We start from the raw sequence: 18,067 nt of genomic DNA on the forward strand, positions 1-18,067 counted from the left end.
CTCATACTTTATTCCCTCCCTCACCATGATTCGGTTCCACGCATTAATAATACAAATACACGTGGTAACCATTTTATAAAATGTGAGTTGTTGAATCTGTGGACAATGGGTTTAAACTAAATATGTAAGTACCCCTGAGGATATTTATTTCTAACTGCCATAGGGCTTTGTTGATATTTTACTCTTGGTAATAAAATAGTTTTGATAATGACTATATGAAAATCAATCTCTACTATATGGATTATATGTATGAGAAAATCAATCTTTAAATCTCCTTGAATCAAAGTTATGAAAATTTATATAGGAGAAATGTTGAAGTGTGGTTGAGTGTGTTTAGATTCAAAATAAATATATTTTTAATAATCTCAACTTGCTTTCATTTGAATCAAAATGAGGAGTTGTTAAGTTTTAAATCTTTTCAAATGGATAGTCGACTATGTAGTTTAATGCTGTTGACTATGCCTAAAAATAGTCGACTATGCTGTTAAGGATAGTCAACTATGCATAAGGATAGTCGACTATGTTGGTTTGATCTGTCGACTATTTTTGCATATGTCGATTATCAGGTAAGGATAGTCGATTATGGCTTTTCATCTGTCGACTATTTTTGTTCATAAAATTCAAAATCCTCTTCATATTTTTGCATCTGTCGACTATGTTTATGTGTCTATCGACTATGAAAAATTTGTGTTATAAGATAGTATACTATACCTTCTTGTCTGTCGACTATGTCTTATTTTATTTGTAAAAATAGTCAACTATGCATTTTCTTCTGTCGACTATATCTTTTGCAGAAAGCTTCCAACGGCTAGTTTTTCAAACTCCAACGGTCACAAACGGCTACATTTCTCTTCAATCTCTTGGGAAGCTTATAAATACAAGTCATAGATGATCAAGAGAAGACTAGTGGATGGAAAGAAAATGATTTGAGCTTACATCGTATACACATTTGTATTTATATTAACTGTGCTTTAATTTTCTCTCTTCAAGGCTTTGATCTTCACTTGTAATTATTTACTTCAAGCCTTGTATCATTTTTGAGAGATATTGTAACTAAGATATTCATCTCTTAGATTCTCTCCAATTGTACACTTCTTGTATTTCCTACCTTGTGTAGCTAGAGGGCTTACTTGGATTAAGTAGGAGATTGTTTTTTCTAGCTTGTGTAGCTAGAGGGCCTACTTGTGTAAGTATGAGGTTTTAGTGAATTGGTTCAAAATCCTTAGTGGGAGCTAAGGTAGTGGATTAGGCTTGGTTTAAGCCGAACCACTATAAATCCTTTGTGTTATTTATTTTTCTTGCTTTACATTTGTCATTTCATATGTCCTATGTGTTAAATCACTAAAACCTCAATTGGGTCAAAAAGTTTTCAAGTTCTATCAAGATTTTTAAAATATCCAATTCACCCCCCTCTTGGTGTGTGCCATAGCACCTCCTGTTCTAACATTTGTATCGCCCCTACTGTCCTTGGGAATGATGTTGAACCCATTGGGACTAGGTTCTTAGAGAGTCGGGGAGACTCGATGTGATTGTGGCGGTCAACTGACCAGCTTCCGTCTAATATTTAATATTATCAAAGATATTGAACTAGCTAATCAATGTGAGTAATAAAGGGCGTTATCCGTAATCCCGAAAGTAGAATGATACAAATACTTACGTTGTATAGGGATTCATATCTTGACCCCGGAATTGTATAAAATATCAATATGTCGGCCTGTAAATATTAGGGCTAATACCTTATGCCATAAATGGGTTAGGAACGTACCAATATGGTTTCAATGACGTAATTTGCATAACGTGAAAAATATGAGCTTTTGCCTGAAACTACTCAAGAAAATATTCCCATAACAACTGTGTAAAGACCCTTGCATATACATGGCGAAGTGAGTTGCATATGATCATGCATGATATTTTATATATGTTTATCAAGTGAAGTTTATTCGTCCCCTCGACCTCTGAGCGAGGGCACTACTATCACTATGTCGGTGACATCCAGGCAGGATATGCGTGTGCTGCCATGCAAAGAGGGTGACGTACGGTTAATGAGTATTAAGGGTTATGATATTGTTGAGAATATTGAGCTGAAAGGCTAATTGTATTTTATTGAGCATGTGCATGATGTAAAGAAGTAGTGTGAACTTGAATGTGCATGTCGGTGCACGATATACAATATGAACTCGGCTCGAATGGCCATGTGTATAATTATGAATACGTATGTTCCTATGATGCCTCATTTATTTCAGAGAAGCTTGCTGAGCCTTGTGGCTCACGTTGTTTTTAACATTATTCCAGATTAAGGAAAGGAAAGTTCGAGGTCAAGTTTAGTGGTATCAAATTCTTACTGATAGTTATGTGTACGGGCTCTCCCAACCCAAAAGATCCTTGGAGGTGAGTGTGGACAGGGGCTCAGATGGAGTGTTTTGTTAAATTTGTTTAGCTGATGCTATGGCATGTATGTATGAACCCCTGAAATGTGTAATTTTTGTTAGTTTGCTTCCGCTGTGGTGAATAAAAGATTGAGGTGAAATTTCCGGTCATTATAAGTTGATATCAGAGCATTTGTGTAAATTTCCAATCGTTACAGATTCACCCACGTTGATAGCTTTGAGTGTCGCTAATGCTCAATGCTGATGATGTCTGCCGAACACGACGGGTCCAAGCTTGTCGACATCGCCTAGGAATGGCCCCTGGCTACTGCTAGCTTCGGCAGGGTAATGTAAAGAAGTATCATCTGGGAAACTAGGAAACGAGGCATTTTCAGGGATGATTAGATATTCAAAGCTCCCGATTGGGTTTGGATCATCCACGAGTAATGATCCGTACGAGATGGGTTCAAAAATATCGGATAACCTCAAGTCAAGTTCTAGAAATGGATTTAGGTTAGTTTGTGGGTGAGACCAAGTTGGAACAGATTGAGGATATGCAGAAGAGTTTGCAAATTGCTACAATAAAGCTATATAAATTTACAAATCACCAACCTGTTGTTGAAAAGAAAGAATATGGGACACATAACCGTAAACAGCATCTTGAAACAGAGCTTGAGCGTCAAAAAAGAGTGTAACAGCAGCCCCATACCTGTCACCTACCGAAAGTTGAGCCAGGAGATTGGAGGCATTTCTGGCACCAAAAACATAATGAATGGCAGCAAAATGAGTAGATCCTTCCTCATGGTAGAAGTAAGGGGCAAAGATGTACAGTGGGGTACATTGTCTTCTCAAGACTCTATAATCACCGCATTGAGATCGAGTTCTTGGCATGATGGATCTGAGTACTGGCCCAGATTTGTCCAGATCTAGGAAAAATCTTATAGATCGGATCATGGATGTGTTGGATAAGGTATGGGTTGGATCTAATTAGGTCGGGTCGAATCTAATCGGGTTAAACCAGATCTGATTTCAGATCTAGACTGTAATGGCAGCGGTGGGGTGGCTAGATCTAGAAGCCGATGGAGCAACGGCTGGTGGCGCGGTGGTTACGCGGCGGCTGGGAGCGGATCGATGGTAGGGCTAGCAGGCGGCGCGGCTGGTGGAGACCAGCCAGCAGCGGTGGTGGTTTGAGCTAGCGATGCCCGATGAAGGATCAGATCTGGGCAACAACTGCCCGATCTAGTAACGACGACCGATGGTGAAGCCAATCTAAGTGGCGGTAACTGCCTGGGTCGACGACAATGACTGTGATGGAAGGCGATCGTCGGTCGGTGCATATCTGACGGTGCCAGCGACGGCTACAGCTGGAAAGAGGCCAGCAAAGGCGGCGACCGGCGATGTGGCCGTTGGCGCGCGGGTTGTAAGAGAGGCACATCGAAGAAGGGATGAGGAAGAAGAAGGAGAAAAAGAAGAAAGAAAAAAAAAAGTAAAAAAAATTCATTTAAATATATATATTATTACAAAAAAAAATTATCAGAAGCGATGAATCAACAAATGAATTAAGCTTATCTATTTATAAACTCTAAATTATAATTATAGTGAGATTATGCCTCCCAAATTTATTTTAATCCCTTAATTATATTCGTATTTGATATCATATTTTAATATCGTATATGTACATATCATATACATATGTACATATGATATATACAAAATATATATATTCATATATATGTCTATGCATGTAGTAAAATATTTAAAAAAAAACATATATGCAAATATTTGTTTGAGGAATAAATGGTGGGGGACAAATTGCATTGGGCGGGAGAAAATGTTTTGAGGAAGAAATGATGGGGGACAAATTGCATTAAGATGCCTAAAATCTAACTTTTCTTTTGTCTTAAAATTGAAACTCACTCACCCTTTTTACCCTCCATTTGTCTCTCTCTTTCTCTCTGAGAACTCACTCTCGTCCATCCGCCTCCGTCTTTGTTCCTTTTCCTCTAGCTTTGCCAATTAACTTTTAGGTACTTTTCTATGTCCCCATCTTCTATGTATTTTGTTAATCAAGAACGGGATTGACCCTAATTTTTTAATTGATTTATTTTTTTTTAATATCCGATTATCTTTAGTATTGTTCAAACAACATTATTTAAGAATACTTTGATATTGAGATATAATTAATAATTTAATAAAATAATTATTTTTTGTATTTGAGGTGTGTATTGAAATTCGTGACTTGGAAGAATGTAAAGGAAGATATTAGATTTATTGTATTTTTAAATGGGAAATGAGAGCAAGTTTGTAGAATTTCAAGAACTAAGATGCTATTAAGTGTTTAAGTAGGTAAAATATTAATATAATAATATAATATTTATTGTGTAGTAAATAATATGTATAAAATAAAATAATTAAGTGAGGGAAGTTATGGTAATTTGGAAATGGAATAGTCCAATTAAAAAAGTGTGTGTGTGAGTTCATGAAACTATGATTTAAATATGTGACAGTAAGTGATTTTAATTAATATTATATTAATATTTTGTGTATGTGAAGTCAAAGTTCAGTTGAATTGAACGAAGATGAAGCAACGAGAAAGGGGCTAACGGTAAAGGCACATAATAATAATAATTGCGACTGGGAGTTAGATTAATATATATATTTTATGAATATATAAAGTGATTGTGGATATTGAAATTTAGAGACTATAAATTAACTTATTTCTATATATATAAGTTATTATATAGAAATTTAGAGATTGTTATTTCATGTTATTTCTAAATTTATAAATGAAATTATTAGGGGCATAATAATTTATATACATTGTATATATATATATATATATACACAACTAATTTATAGTCTCTACATTTCATGAATTATAAGCTAATTTATGAAATAAGCTAATTTATAAGTTGTATATGAAATTTGTGACTATAAACAATGTATATAAATTTATAAGTTGTGGTAATATATATATATATAAGTTGTGATAATATATATAATATGAAATAAGCTTAGTCTCTAGATCTCATAAATTTAGAGACTAAATTTTATATTGTCATCACTTTCCTTATTTCATTGTTTTATTATTTTTTTATATATTACGTTATTTTATATTCCATAAATATCAACCATCACTTTATATATTCATAATATATATATATCTATATTGTCACATATTTAAATCATAGTTCATGAACTTACACACACACATTTCCATAATTGGACTATCTCATTTCCAAATTGCCATAACTTCCCTCACTTAATTATTTTATTTTATATATATTATTTACTACATAATAAATATTATATTATTATATTAATATTTTACTTACTTAAACACTTAATAGCACTTAGTTCCTAAAATTCTACAAACTTTCCCTAATTTCCTATTTAAAAATACAATAAATCTAATATCTTACTTTACATTCTTCTAAGTCACGAATTTCAATGCACACCTCAAATACAAAACTTAATTATTTTATTGAATTATTAATTATATCTCAATATCAGAGTATTCTTAAATAATATTGTTTGAACAATACTAAAGATAATCAGATATTTAAAAAAAATAAATTAATTAAAAAATTGGGGTCAACCTAGTTCCTATTAACAAATCAATTATATGTTTTTGTATGATTTATTATATTGGTCACTAAAAAATTGTCCAAACCCTAATGGCAAGTCCAGGCTTTTCTCATCTCCATCTCTGTTTGTGTTCTATTCTACCATTACTAGCTTTAGAAACAGATAGATAAAATCTAGTACATAATTAGTGTACCATTTTATCTAGTACATAATAGATAGATAAAATATCCACACACACATTTGGGTTACACTAATTATGTACCACTACTAGCTTTAGAAACAGATAGATAAAATCTAGTACATAAGGAGATTTTCATTTGGGTTACACTTGTTCTGTGTTCTTGCTTTTAAAATTAACCAAAAGCAAATCCATAAATGCAAATCGATGTACAAGGATGGAGATGAATTCTGGTACATAAATAGTGTAACCCAAATGAAAATCTAGCTAATTTATGTGACACACACACACTAGGCCGAAGAGATCGACTAAAAAGATCTAGATTTAACAATACAACTCCTTAATCAGGGAAAGCAACTCTCAAATGAGTTGCTAAAAAGTGAGGAGACATTGGAGGATTTCACCAGCTATATTTTTGGTCACCAACACTAGGAACGAGGGAAAGGAAAGAAATGAAAATAAAAATAAAAATGTCAAAACACCAATGTCACAATGAAAAGCCCTCATCCAACCTCATATTATGATAGATCACTAGTTTGATTTTCATTATGCACCAATATCTTTGTACCTTTGTCATCTTCATCATTTTGTGTGACTAAATCCTCCATCACAAGTGATCTATGATTATTGCTGTAGGTATATGGGTCATGTTAAGACTATATATGGTTGGGCTTCTATATATTTGAGTTTCCCAATCCCTATCAGATATGAATTTAAGGAGTTACTAATGATTCCTCCCTCGACTCAAATTCCATATCATGCTCAATCTTTGTCACAAACAACTAAACCCAGACCAAAAATCATGCAAGCCTAAACAAACCGAGTCACACATACTTGAACAAGCTAACTCAATGAACCTTTAGTTGGTAGATCCAAGTTTCAAGCTTTTCGATGAGCATTTTCAGCGTTGGCTTACTTCCACCCTTCAACTACGACCTCCTTCTACATGATAACAAGGCAACAATGGCAAAAATATCTACTACTACAAGGTGGCAGTTGACAACTTTTGCTCTTCCATCAATGCAAAGTGTGCGGGAAACAAAACTTCTCTCCCTTAACATGGCAATGAGGCATAACATCACGTCTCTCTCCAAAACTCATTTCTATATTGCGATCACAACATACCACAACTCAAATACCACTTGTAAAGATTGGACCACACAAACCACACACAAAAATCAAGAGAAAATACAGCATAGAAAATTTAATATAGTTCGACCTCAACCGACAAAATCTACAAAACCCTCCTTGTAACGCTCCGTTTTCCAAATGCACTATAACTTAAGACAATTCTGAAATAATAATTTTTGTTTCTAAATTTAAAACTACGACTAAACCATATCATTACTCTTATCTATCCCAAAATTTTCATACATTTATCTCGAAAGAGAATCAACATAAACATTAAATGTGGAAGCTAAAATCGAACCTCAACATACCTCAATCAATAATAATATTACATGATCGTCTCAACATAATTAATAATACAAGATTATTCATCATCATAACAAGAGTCTTTCCAACATAACTTGCAACAAGATATAAGTTTTTCAACATGACTTGAAAATATGGCATAACATGACTGGTACGTAATAGGATCCTCATATGGAAACTAAATGCAAAAAATATTTTATTTGCACCCACAATGTCCTGGGTAGATTACTTCTCATTTCACTTTTGTGCCTTTGCTGCAAACCCGATTTAGAACGTTTGAATGTTCTAGGGGCAAGGCCCACGTTAGATGATGAATCATAAAAGAGTACATCATATAATGTATATGTATGAATGCAATGCACATAATATCATAACTCTCATGTTTGAGTCGACTGCACCTTAAGATTACCCGTTATTTTTACAGTCTTCCTGTCAGACCGGGGTGTATGGGTGCACCATTGGCAAAGCAACGGCGCCAGTACCCAATCCCAAAATCCATGCAACGTATGACCGTAAATCTCATCATGCTCATATGCATATATCATCATCATAAAATGTAAATGCAACCTACGTGATGCATATCATACCATGACATGTCAACATGATAACTAAAGCTTTCATGAATTGGGTTTTGTATTGAAAAACGATTCCAAGTCATTTTCATAAATTAAGTCAAATTGAGTAGTACCACTTATTTTGCAAAAAAATAATTTTGCCCCTAGTGTAATTTTGTCTCAAAATTCGTGTTAGACTTTCAATCGTACTCAATTATAAACCTTGATGTACCCTGAGCATCATAATTACTTAAGAAAATTATATTTCTAATTTTTCTAATTTTCCTAATTTCTTCAATTTTCTTCTATTATTTCCTCAAGATTATGAAATAAATACTTTCTCATAAAATTTTCTCAATTTCTCTTCACAATAATTCCTAAGCCCCAAAAATTCCCTTATAATTTTCAGAATCCATATTCTATTTATTTCTCATTTTCTCTTTGATTTTCAAGTATCTATTGCCTAAAAAATCTATAATAAATACCAATCATGCATTTTTCTTCCAATTTCATCATCGAAAATTCTAAAATATCATTCTCATATTTCTAAAATTGTTGAAAATAACTCACCTTCTCGTAGAGAGATTCGGTATTCTTCTATACTACGACGAAACCTTGGTTTGCATATCCAACAACACCTTCTACCACAAATTTTCACACGAACTACTAAACCTAGCCTATAAGATTTTTTCTAGAAATTTTTAGTATTTTTCTCTATATTTTTTTTTTCTTATTTCTTTCTTTCTCTTACTATCAAATCTTTCTTTCTTACAACATTTCTCTTTCTAATTTAAGTCCTCCAAGCTTTCAAGTTTTCTCTATTTATAGAAGGTTGAATTAAGCTTAGCATAGTTGTAGTGACCTACTATCTTTAATTATTTTATCGATTTTCTTATTTATTTTTCACTAAATTTCACCCATAATTTTTAATTATTTGTCCACACCCTACTTTGTCTCCCACATTTCTCAATTATTTCACCTATTATCTTTGATTATTTATCCACACCCTACTTTGTCTCCCACATTTCTCAATTATTTTACCCATTATCTTTAATTATTTTGTCACATTTCTTAATTATTTTTCATTAAATCTCACTCATAATCTTTAATTATTTGTTCACATCCTACTTTGTCTCCCACATTTCTCAATTATTTCAGCCACTATCTTTAATTATTTTGTCATCTTAATTATTTTCCACTAAATCTTCTTTTGAATAGATATTTTTTCATTTAGTTCATTAATTTTAAGTCTACTTTCTTAGCTTACTAACTCTAAGCCCATTTACTTAGTCTTTCCTTTTTTAACTTAACCCATTAATTCTAAGCCCATTTACTTACTCTTTTCTTTCTCAACTTAGTCCACTAACTCGAAATCCATTTACTTAGCCTTTCCTTTTTTAACTTAGCCCATTAATTCTAAACCCTTTAGTTTTTTCAATTATAATCTCCAATGAATGTCAAAAAATATTTTAAATATAAAAAAAATAATTATTATTATTCTCAAAATACTAGGATATTACACTCTTAATGATCCTGACTCTAAATAACTAGTCACTCACATTTCAATTACTTAGGTTATCGAATTGAAAGACTCTCAAACCAAAATAACTAGTCGCATGCTGTGAGGACTCTACATATATTGTTGAGTAACTCTAATACACGTGAGACACAACCATAGTAATAGGGTTACATAATCTAACATATTACTAGTGTGGTCCATTATTAATAACTAAACTAAGGGTGACATATTTATGAACAACAACTCAAAATTGTAGTTGAATTAGATTTTTTAAACCTATCCTGATTTATTTTCTATCAGACAAAATATTGCACTTTAACATCTCTAAAAGAAATTGCACCAATAACCATGAAAACATTAGCACCTGAAAATTTTCAACAATCCCAAATTTAATAGCTAAAACCTGAAGAAAATACAATGTATACTTACATTTTCCATATTTTATGAATCAAAAAGGAAACTTAACAATCAGTTTTATCCACAATCCTTCAAATCTTTCCTGCAATTTTATTCTTCTCTGAGATATCTGAACAGTCATCAATGGCAATCTAAAACTGGGAAGGTGCCCTGCCCTGTATAGATAGAAAGAATGGAGAGGCAGCATGGGAAGAATCCTCTTATTCAGTTCTTTGACAGCCTCAACAAATCAAGATTCTCCTTGGTTTTCTTAATAAATCAAGTAGCTTCAGCTTGGCATGGGCTTATTCTCTAGAAATGACCTGAAAAGAATAAAAGCTTGTCGAGGGCGGTGAAGAGGAACCTCGTGACCAGCTCCAGTTACTGTTACAAATGTCAGCCCTTTGTATACTTGGCTCCAGCCACCGACCTGTCGAAAAAACAACAAGAGTAAGGAACATTGGATGCAACTGATAATGACCTTGTATCTGAGGAGAAGAAACCTAGAGGTAAAAATTCATGCATTTTCTAAAACAAGCCTTTTCAAAGTTCAAACTCACCTTTCCATTGTCATACCAAGGGTACCAGTTGATAATTGTTGGAAGCTTCAAGGCATTGATGGAGTATCGCGTTGCAGTCACAGGAACCACTGCATCAGTGTCTCCACTGAACAAAGAAATTGAGAATGGTAAAAGCAAATTAGACCTCATATCTTCTGAGAAATTGAACAAAAACTGCATATAAGGGTTTTGCAGGATGTTTCTGACCAAAAGATGGTTGAGAAAATTCTTTAGGAGGTCACATAAGTATGATCATTTGTTGGCTGCTATAAAAGAATCCAAAAATTTAACTGAATTGACAATAGATAAACTTTTTAGCTTTCTCTATTCTAATGAAATTGGAGGAAGACGTATGATGGAAACTCAATTGAGAATGCATTTTACAAGAAGCTATAGCTGTTGGATAGAGAAAAAGGAAGCAAATTTAGTGAGTCAAGCAAATGAGGATTTGACAAAGACAGTGGTCAAAAAAACCAATTTATGGTGGTCAAGGAGGAAGAGGTTGAAATCACTTTGGTGATAATAATCAGTGCTCAAACAACAAATGAAAATTAAAATTGAGAGAAGAGAAGAGCCTATGTCTTGCATGCTTTTCTGCTAAAGATGTGCTTCAAATGTTTGGTTTGTAGATAGTGTTGTAGTAACCACATAACAGGCAACATAGGTTTTTCATCAACTTCGATGAATCTATGACAAGCCAAGTAAAAATGGAAAATGGTGTTGTTCAGGATGTTTAAGGGAAAGGTACAGTGAAGCTAAAATCTTCTTGAATGAGTTTTGTGGACAGTAACTTTTATGTTCCTCAGATTGTAACTTGTTGAGTGTAGGACAATTTTGGCTGGACATGTACTCAATTATGTTTAAAGAGTTGACTTCTCTTGTGTACTAGGATAAGTCTAAAAGTGATCTGTTATTCTGGACATATAGATATGGCTTCTTGTCTAGACAGATCGCCCATAATTAATTAAGCCTGTTGAAGATATATTTAAGAGTTGTATGGCAGTGAAAGAACATCACGATACTTTTCCTGAAGGAAAGGACAGGAAAACAAGTATTGCTAAGTTGATACAACCTAATGTTTGTGGACCAACATCCACTGTTTCACTCAACAATAGCAGATACTTTCATCGTTTATGAATCAACCATATGGGTATGGCAAAAAAGTTATGGAAAAAAAATGGATTTATAAAATCTAATATGGATCAGATAGCTCAGTCTAGAAGTACAAGGAAAAACTGCTTGCAAGAGAGTACATACAATTAGAAGGAATTGATTTCAATGAACTTTTGCTCTAGTTTCTAGATTTGACATTATCCGAGCTGTTTTTGCTGTAGCTGCTCAGAATAAATGAAGTGTCTACCAATTTGATGTAAAGTCAGCTTTTATAAATGGTGTTTTTTATGAAGAGTTATATGTGCAACAACCAACACGTTATGAAGTTACAGGGCAGAAAACAAAGGCACATTGATTGAAGAAAGCACTTTATGCTTTGAAGCAAGTTCGGCTTAAGCCTGGTATGACAGGATAAATTCTTACTTCAGCAATAATGAGTTTCAAAGAAGAGTAAGTAAGCTTACTCTATATAACAAAACACAAGCTGGTGAGGCACTTATCGTATGTTTTTATGTAGATGATCTCATTTATACTAGTAATAATGCTGATTTTCTGAATGAAGTCTTGTGATTCATAAGTTTGAGATTGATGAGTTTTTCTTGGACCAGAAGTGATGCAAACAGAGGAAGGAACTTTTGTTTCTCAATAGAAATATATAAATAATCTTCTCGACAAATTCAGACTGACAAGCAAGAATTTATTAGCCAACTTCACATGTTAAGATAAAGGATTGGTATGTTGCTGGTGGTATTGTTAGCGTTCTTCTTGAGAGGTTCAAGTTGAAAGACTGCAATCCGTGAAGACTCCAATGAACACTAATATATCTTCAATTTGAATAATGGACAGGAAAAGGTTGATGTCAGTATGTATGGAAGTTTAATTGGAAGCTTTTTGTATGTCACAAACAACCGGCTTGACATTTTGCAAGTTGTTAGTCTCCTGTCGCGACTTATACAAAGTCCTAGCAAGTTTCATTATGGTGCCGCAAGGAGAATTTTGAGATATACCTTAAAAGGAACAAGCCCTCATGGCATTTGGTACTCTAAAACTGGTAACTTTATGTTCTATGGTTTTTCTGAATGTGATTGGGCAGGTTCAATTGATGATTATAGGAGCACTACAGGCTATGTCTTCTCTATGGAATCAGGTGGTATCTCCTGGTGCTCTAAAAAGCACCATCTACCATATCCTCAGAAACTGAATGAATATATGGCTTTGATTTTAGCAGCTCGTCAAGCAACCTGGTTGAGAAAAATATTACATGAAGGTGGAAACAACAAATGTTTACTGTGATAATTAGTCCACAATACAATTACAAAGAACCTGTTGTACTACAGCAGCACAAGACACAGAGAGACTCAACATCACTTTGTAACAAAGCCGGTAGACGAGGAAGGCTTTGGATGGCATATTGCAATACCGATTAGTAAGTAGCAAACCTGCTCGCAAAACAACTTCCTTTGGAGAAATTTTTCTATCTTAGATATATGTTGGGTGCAGTAAAATTCTACATTGAAGGGGAGCATATTAATAGTAACGCAGAAATTTGAATTTGTGAGTCTAAGTTATTGTCCTTAGTTGTATAATTTACTTGAGTATTTTATTTTTTGTGTCTGCAAAAGAGTCATATTGTTCATTGAGTCAAATATATGTTGGTCATGGTTTTAGGCATGTGGTTCCTCAGTTTTAGTAATACAGTTGTTCATGTTTTTAGTGGAGATGTGAAGCTGATTTTGCTGCTGTGTATTCTGCCTATTTGAGGAATATCTCAAAGTAATAAACATGCCATGTTCAGTCCTTCAGTTCTTTGTGCTTCCTACCTGTTTGTGTTTGATAAAAAATTCATGTTCTAAGTTTTCTGCCACTCTTGGCCTCAAAACAATAGAAAGAAGACTAGTTTCCTGCATTTTCTATTTCTGGTTACTGGTTGCGTGAGGTATAATATCATACAAATTAACTTAGTTCATGAACTACATAGCAATGTGATTTAACAAAACTAGCTTTTGCAGCCAAATAATTGGCTTAGGGTATTTTATTTTATTTTTTTGCTTGAAGCAGCCAAATAATTATTACTATAACAAAATTTGCTTTCTGCATTGATGCATATAAAAACTTGAAGAGACAATACAAGAAACTGCTTTATAACTTAATGAGGTATGGTAAACTTTATGATGGAAGGGGGTGGGGAAGAAATACCAGAGGGTTTACCTGAATACCCAAATTCTAAGACCAGCTGCTATTAGTTCTCGATAAATAGGAAGCATGGACAATGGAGAATCTCCCCAGTAGTTTCCGACAATGTCACTGGAAAAGAAATAGAATAAAGAAATAATCAGTAACTACCTGACAAAGCAAGAGTTTTAACCAAACTCCAATGTGCAAAGCACACCTGCATGTTTTCCATGGATAGTTAATGCTCGTCACATTGGCATGAAGTGCTTTCTGAACTTCTAGCAGATTGAAGTACAATTGCGCATATCTCTCTGTGCATGGGTCATACGCTCTTGACATCCATGGCTATATTGCCAAGCAACCCGAATTAGTTTAAACTAAAAAGGAAAAGACCCTTTTAACAATTTGTCAAGAACAAACCATGCAGATGGATGTTTAAAATCCCAGAAAGAAAAAGGTACAGAAAAAATGGGCAAGCAATCAAAAGAACATAAAGCACAAGGTTAGATCTGAGGACAGTTTCACAAGCACCATAAACTTGGCAAGTCTCCCTTCTAATTGTCTTCTTAAAAAAACTACAATGACAATTTGGAAACATTTATTTAAGCAAATCATAGGCATCACAGGAAATTCACGGAAAATAGATCTTTCCCTTTCTTATAGAAAAAGAGGTTAACAACTCCAGTATGAACCTTCAGTAAGTTCAGTGGCTCTACCAGGGGAACATGACTGGTCAAGCAGGTGCCATGCAGTCAAAAGCAAAGGAAGACAAATAAACGAGAAGAAAGAAAGAATAGTTGCATATCAGGCAAGGCCTAATCCCATTTACTGTTAAGAGACTGTGTAGGAGAAAAGGGCATGCTTTGACCTGGACAGTTACAGCTTAGACAGGAATAACGAATATTTCAATTACCCAAACATTAGAGGCTAAAATAAAGGCGAATCAGAATGTTGTAGTGGGTAGGTTGAGAAGGTTGAAAATTTCTGCCAAGCAGATTTTGTAGATAAAGGTATTGGTTAATTTGGTTGAGTATTACACCATCTCTTTAAAAGATCCTAATGGCTTGGGTAGCTTTGAAGTCACTTACATAATGACCTCTTAAGTTACGTCTCAAGGATGAAGTATTATTGCAAGGGCGGGTGAAAATGCTATATTGGTCAATGTTTCCCATCTCCATATCTGCAACACTCAGAGCCTTTATGCAATCACTTGATGGATGCTGAGACGATCCAGAGTCGCAGACTACTTGAAGAGTTTTATAGGTAGGATCAGAGATTAAACCATGGGTCCACCAGTACTCAAATGTGCCAATATAATCATGGTAATCATCAGTAACAGCATTCCCCACCTAAAAGAAAGAAAAAAAAAAAAAAAAGCACAAAGAAATGGAAATTAAAATAGAGTTCATTGACATTAAAATTGCAGCACAACAATATCAAAATTGCCATGGCTCATACCATGAAACCTTTGAAATTAATAGCAGGATTCTTGACTCCTTCGTTTCTTCGGTAGATGAGTTGAGACAACTGGGGAACATAATGACCTGAAGCATAGAAACAATAGGTAAGATTGCTCAAGATCATATGGAACCCACAATAAAACTGATTAATAGCAAAAAAACAGTATAGGTAAATGACCTGCGTAGCTTTCTCCAGCTACATAGAAATCTCTATACTTGTATTGCGGAAACCTTTCAAACCAGTGGATTAGAAATGAGTAAGCATCTTCAGCTACAAAACCATAACCACCAGACAACAAAATCATCTTAATAAGTTGGAATTTCATGAAGTTCGTGCGTGTGTACGTTGGAGGCGGGCCGCCGGGGGGGGGGGGGGGGGGGGGGGGGGTTTGTTCAGGGAACCTGCACAAAACTACTCCAAAAGTCAAGCAGATACAGATCTACAAAACCATGGCATTACCTGTTTTCTGGTCACCTGCAGTGTATAGATCTGATGATGTATTTGAATAAGAAAAACCAACACCAGCTGGTGATTCAAGGAAAAGCAAGTTTGCCACTGTCAAAAAATTAAGAAATTGAAATGAGAAACACCCATGATGTAGATTAAAGGAGATAGTGATAAAAATGAAGAAAGAGAAGTGTCTCGTTAGCTTTTACATACAATTATTCCAAGCATAGGGATTTAGGTAAAGATTCTTTCCATCAGGACGTATCCGGAATGGACCAAGCTCTTCAGCAGCGCCATATGCTATAGAAGAACAACCAGGTCCTCCATTAAGCCATAAGACGAGTGGCCTAGAGTCAGCTCCACGACTTGCTGGAGCCTCAACCAACCAGTAAAACAAAGCCCTCCCAGCTTGCTGGTTTACTGTCACATAACCGGAGTACTGAGCGAAGCCAACATTGGCTGGCTGCCCAGGCAATTTTGTGATCCTATCTCTCTGTTGCTCACCAGGCGTCGAAGCATAACAAGTACCCCAGAAAAGGAATGACAAGCAAAGGACAGACAGCAAAGAGTTGCCCATTAACGAATCAGTACACAAGAATGAAAAGAAACAGGATTCAGGAACAACGATCCCAAAATATTTCTTGGTTTGCAAGGAATTTTGTCTATAAAGGAACAAAAGAAGAAACTAGCGCATGAAAGTCTTCAAGTGAGACAACGGTTGACATCCAAGTGGCAGACGCCAACCAATCAATCACGCACTAGAAGAGCAAAAACAAGCAACAGCCAGAAACACAAATTCCAATATGTAGGCCTATACCATTTATCTGAGCTCCCTAGAAAAAATCGCCCAAATAAACCCAAATGACGGCAGCCAAGGAGGAAGAGGTAGAAAATGACCCAAGTTTCAGCAAGAAACAGCAAATGTGTCTATACTTTGAAAGACAAATCTCAAAATAATTCTGGCTTTCCAAGGAACTAATGTAGAACTCCTAATTAAATGATCAGATCAGGCCAAAAAAGAAATCTATTAGAGAAGACAAAAAGAGAGAGAGAGGCATTGACTATATCAACTAAGAAACTTTCCCCAGCAATAAGTTCCACCGTCACGAGGTGTGTATGAATTGTAAACTCGAATCCCATTTGCTTGTCTCTTGCGCTTTTGCTTTCACACGAGATGTGGGGATCAAGTTTATGGGCAATGCTTCTGCCAGGCATTTGACCGAACAGGTAGAGCACATGGGCTTTGCTTCCAGCGCCATCGATTACGTCTGCGCCGCGAAATACGTTAAAAAGAAAACAAATTTTCCAAACTTTGGAGCGAATGCAGTTGAAGAGCAACCCATAAAAGAATCGTAAGCAAAAGACAGAAAGGTTGAAAGCTTTTGATTGAATCTGAGGGAGGTGGTGAGCGGGGAGTCTGAATACTGACATGAAATTTATTTGAGTATTATTTCTTCTAATAATAGGAGGGGGAATGATGACATGACAGAAGCTCCATCATCATCATTCTCTAATCACCCAGAATCTGTGCTTATTTTAATGGTTTAGTCTGACTATTATTATATTTTCTATTTTATATTTTATGTAATAATTGGAGTGTTCATTATTTGGGAGTTGTTTCTCCTTATATACTCTGGCGGGCTCCACATATTTCTTTTTTTATATAAGACCTTCCTTTTCAATAACCCTTTCATAATAAATATCAAATAAATAATATATGTAAATAATATTCATCATAATTCAATCAAACATAAACATAAATATCATTATTTATTTAATCAAATATAATATAAATTACTTTTATCTCTTAGATAATCATAAATATCATTATTTATTTAATCAAATATAATATAAATTACTTTTATCTCTTAGATAATCGTTGATACGACGAAAACAAAATTGCTTCTGTTACTGACATAATCATAAAACATAAATATAATTTTAATATTTTTAAATATTATAAATAATTTTAAAATATTTTTTAATTTATAGAAATAGCCCAAAAACGTATTTTTTTAGCATTTCGAGACAAGAAACATTTTAAAAATGCTGAAATGACATCGTTTTGACTTTCGACATTTCCTTACATGTGAACTAATGAGTGTTATTCACATCTTAAAAATTTAATTGAATAATCTAAAAATAATCATCAAAAGAGTTGTTGAAATATCACAATAAATTTAAGTACTAAACAAATATTAGAGAAAACATTAATTGAAGAATGTGGTATATTTAGTTAACATGCTATTTCTCTAAGAAATTAATAATTAAAAATTATT

At 34.2% G+C, this 18,067-nt stretch overlaps 1 protein-coding gene across 1 annotated transcript; it reads right to left on the bottom strand.

Annotated features, from left to right (window-relative positions):
* Nucleotides 1-10,010: 10,010 nt before the first annotated feature.
* Nucleotides 10,011-17,226, bottom strand: LOC127806164 (serine carboxypeptidase-like 27). The gene is made up of 9 exons (XM_052343258.1): nt 16,002-17,226; nt 15,801-15,896; nt 15,519-15,611; nt 15,339-15,424; nt 14,969-15,229; nt 14,098-14,225; nt 13,917-14,012; nt 10,596-10,701; nt 10,011-10,465 (listed from the first exon to the last, which is right to left on the bottom strand). The coding sequence occupies exons 1-9, from the start codon at nt 16,363-16,365 to the stop codon at nt 10,325-10,327; spliced, it is 1,371 nt and encodes a 456-aa protein (XP_052199218.1). The 5' UTR covers nt 16,366-17,226; the 3' UTR covers nt 10,011-10,324.
* Between the last annotated feature and the right edge of the window lie 841 nt (nt 17,227-18,067).

This window comes from Diospyros lotus, chromosome 7 (assembly GCF_014633365.1).
Source record: "Diospyros lotus cultivar Yz01 chromosome 7, ASM1463336v1, whole genome shotgun sequence".
Taxonomy (NCBI): domain Eukaryota; kingdom Viridiplantae; phylum Streptophyta; class Magnoliopsida; order Ericales; family Ebenaceae; genus Diospyros; species Diospyros lotus.